Raw genomic sequence first — 3,123 nt, 5'->3', positions numbered from 1 at the left:
GCAATGTGTGCTGGCAGCCCAGAAACCAAACATCTCCTGGGCTGCATCACAAGAAGTGTGATCAACACATCGAGGGAGGGCATTCTCCATCTCCACTTCGCTCTGGTGAGACCCCCCCCGCAGTGCTGCACCCAGCTCTGGGTCCTCAGCACAGGACAGCCACGGAGCTGCTGGAGCGGGGCCAGAGGAGCCACGGAGATGGGCAGAGGCTGGAGCGAGGACAGGCTGAGAGAGTTGGGGGTGTGCAGCCTGGAGAAGAGAAGGCTCCGGGGAGACCTTCCAGCACCTTCCAGTGCTGAAAGGGGGCTACAGGAGAGATGGGGGGGCTCTGGATCAGGGGATGAAGGGATAGGGCGAAGGGTAACAGCTTTAAGCTGAAAGAGGGGAGACTGAGATGAGATGTGAGGAAGAAATGTTTTCCTGTGTGGGCGGTGAGGCAGTGGCCCAGGGTGCCCAGAGAAGCTGTGGATGCCCCATCCCTGGAGGGGTTCAAGGCCAGGCTGGATGAGGCTTTGGGCAACCTGGGCTAGTGGAAGGTGTCCCTGCCCATGGCAGGGGGGCTCAAGCTAGATGATCTTTAAGGTCCCTTCCAACCCAAACCATTCAATGATTCTGGGATTCTTGGCTTGGAAGGTTCTAGGTACTGCCCTACATGCTTGCCCTATTCATATTCATTCCCTGGCAAAGGCAGGATCTGGGAGAAGGTTTGTTTTCAGGTTTGTTTCCTTAAAAATTTGTCACTACTGTTAAGATCAGGGCCACTACCCAGTGCTTGCTTATATACAGAGACACCACCAGATTTTTGAAGCAAACAATTACTTTCAACTAAATCCAACTCTTCAAATTATTATCACACCTAAGAAGTCTTTAAGAAGATGGCTCACCTCATTTCCCTCAGCCTCCTAACATGTTGTATGCACTTCTGCACTGTATAATCTACTTCCTCCTCTGTAGTGAAACGACCAATGCCAAATCTAAACCAAAAGAAAACCATTAAGGATTAGAATAACATGCATACAGAGGGGTAGAACAAATCCACCACCTACTTTTAGCAGAAAATAAAAATATGTGGAAGTACTAGGGAATACCATTCCATGCACCTTATAGATGAGTGAGCCAAGTCTTCATCTGTTCCAATTGCCCGCAAAACATAGGAAGGCTCCAGAGAAGCTGATGTGCAAGCACTGCGGAAAGGGAAGGCAGGCAAATTTCAAACTTTCATTCATGTGCAGATGCTACACTGCAGTAATCACTAATCTCCTCCAACAAATAATAGGTCACTTACAGACTTTTAATATTACTATGACTGTTTACAACAACCTGTATCAGCTTCCCCAACCTCTTAGAAACCACCACAGAATACAAGTGGAGAAGACTGGTATTTCTACAGCTGAAGAAAAAGAATGGAAGGAGCAGGCATTACAGAGGAATGAGGGTAATAAACTGGGAGCATGAGGTAAGAAGGGAGAGCACAGCTAGCACAGTAAGAATAAACACAATGCCAAACAGAAGCAGAGGGAAAGCAGACTAAGAAGTAGCTGAAGTGAAGTCCCTGAAAAAAGCACAAAGGAGCCAAAAGAGAACTAGCCAGAGAAGGTACCATAATAACAGGAACATTAAAAAAGAAAAAAGACTTCACAAGCTGCTGTTTGGCAGCAGAACAAATCAATGAAAAACAGCACGCAGAGGAATCCAGAGCAAGATGATCTAGTTATAGTCATCAGCAGAGAGAACTTCCAACTCGAAGCAGTAGGCAAAACTGGTTACACGCTGTTACTCAATTTCTACAGGTAACAACATGCAGCACAAACTGCAGAGCTGTTTACAGCTCTCTGGTACACAAAGCAGAGCCTCAGAACAGATTTTCAAATTACAGAAGTGTTCGGCTTCAGAGACAGTCACATGGAGACTTGTTCTTCCTGTTCATAGTGGCAACATATTTCCAATTAGTAAGATATGCTCACTGCTTTGTTCTCAAAGGTGAGGAAAGGAGGGCATCTTTACACTCCATTAACTTCATCATGAGCATCAAGTTTGTCTTAGTAACAGAAATGTTACTGGTCACTCCTGCAGAGTCAATAGAGCTCCATAAAATTGCATTCAATTTTCTTTCTGCTTCTGCATTAAACACAGGCACTATGAGGTAATTTAATTCAGATATTTGTCCAGCCTAGCTAGACTCTAGTTACGAACCGCCACTTGTGTGAAATCCTGTAGGACGGAAGCTGCCCAAATGCTGGTAGCCTTTAGAATTAAAGTGTCACCAGCAGTTACAAATCAAGGCTACTCAGATCACAGGTAATGAGACTGCAAGGCTGGCAGGCAGCAATTTCTAGGTTGGTTTTTCTCATTTTGTTTGGTTTTGGTGTTTTTCGTTTGTTTGCTTGCTTTTGGTTTTTGTTGGGGGGGTGGTGGAGTAGGTGTTGGAGGTTTTTTTTGCTTTCAGGATGAGTAAAATTGACCTTCATTTGAAATGTGCCACTTCAGAGAAACATCATCTTAGAATGCCATCAGTACCAGGGTCACTCATTAACCTAATACACAAGTATGAGGCACAGAGGAGACCAATCCTTAGTTTGTACCTCCATTAGAAGATATTTTTTTCTCTCCAAAATATGCTGTTATCCTTCCCACACATTCCTCCTACCTTCCTGAAGACAGAGCCACATCTTTCAGAGCCATCAGAAGACTCTCGCCTTCCACATATGCAAAAGATAAATTGATGCATCCTACATACAAATAAATTAAATAGAAAAAAAGAAGTCCATCAACTGAAGTCTAGGGAAAATCCAACACCATACATCAGTACCTGTACAATGTTTAGCTAAGGTGCGTTATTCTGCCATGACCATTAACACTGAGGAGCTGGACAGTTCTAATGGGCCCAGCATTTTGCTAACGTTACCTGGATAGCGATGTTCTCTATCTCCGTTCATAACCACATCAGGAACTTCACTCATTATTTTTGTAACCAGTCGTTCTGCCAGTTGTGAGATTCGCTTGTGGTCATACTAGCAAAGAAACCAGAAAAGAGACCAAAATAATAAACTGTGTACAGTTTGACCTCACTCAAACTGCTTTGTGTCACCAGCCACGAGCAGACTGAAGTAGCTGGGCTTGGTT

The 3,123-nt window shown here is 44.6% G+C and overlaps 1 protein-coding gene across 1 annotated transcript in view; it reads right to left on the bottom strand.

The window, feature by feature from the left end:
- Positions 1-884: 884 nt before the first annotated feature.
- The window catches only part of NFS1 (NFS1 cysteine desulfurase), a gene marked incomplete at both ends in the record, with an annotated part of 10,283 nt that continues 8,044 nt past the window's right edge, over positions 885-3,123 (bottom strand). The window contains 4 exons of the mRNA XM_010079141.1: positions 885-974; positions 1,101-1,184; positions 2,648-2,729; positions 2,906-3,011. Of these exons, the coding sequence (XP_010077443.1) occupies positions 885-974; positions 1,101-1,184; positions 2,648-2,729; positions 2,906-3,011 (362 nt within the window). The remainder of the gene's footprint in view (positions 975-1,100; positions 1,185-2,647; positions 2,730-2,905; positions 3,012-3,123) is intronic.

The sequence above is a fragment of the Pterocles gutturalis genome, unplaced genomic scaffold (assembly GCF_000699245.1).
Source record: "Pterocles gutturalis isolate BGI_N339 unplaced genomic scaffold, ASM69924v1 scaffold36608, whole genome shotgun sequence".
In the NCBI taxonomy this organism is placed as follows: domain Eukaryota; kingdom Metazoa; phylum Chordata; class Aves; order Pterocliformes; family Pteroclidae; genus Pterocles; species Pterocles gutturalis.
This window is presented reverse-complemented; position numbering and strand designations above follow the sequence as displayed.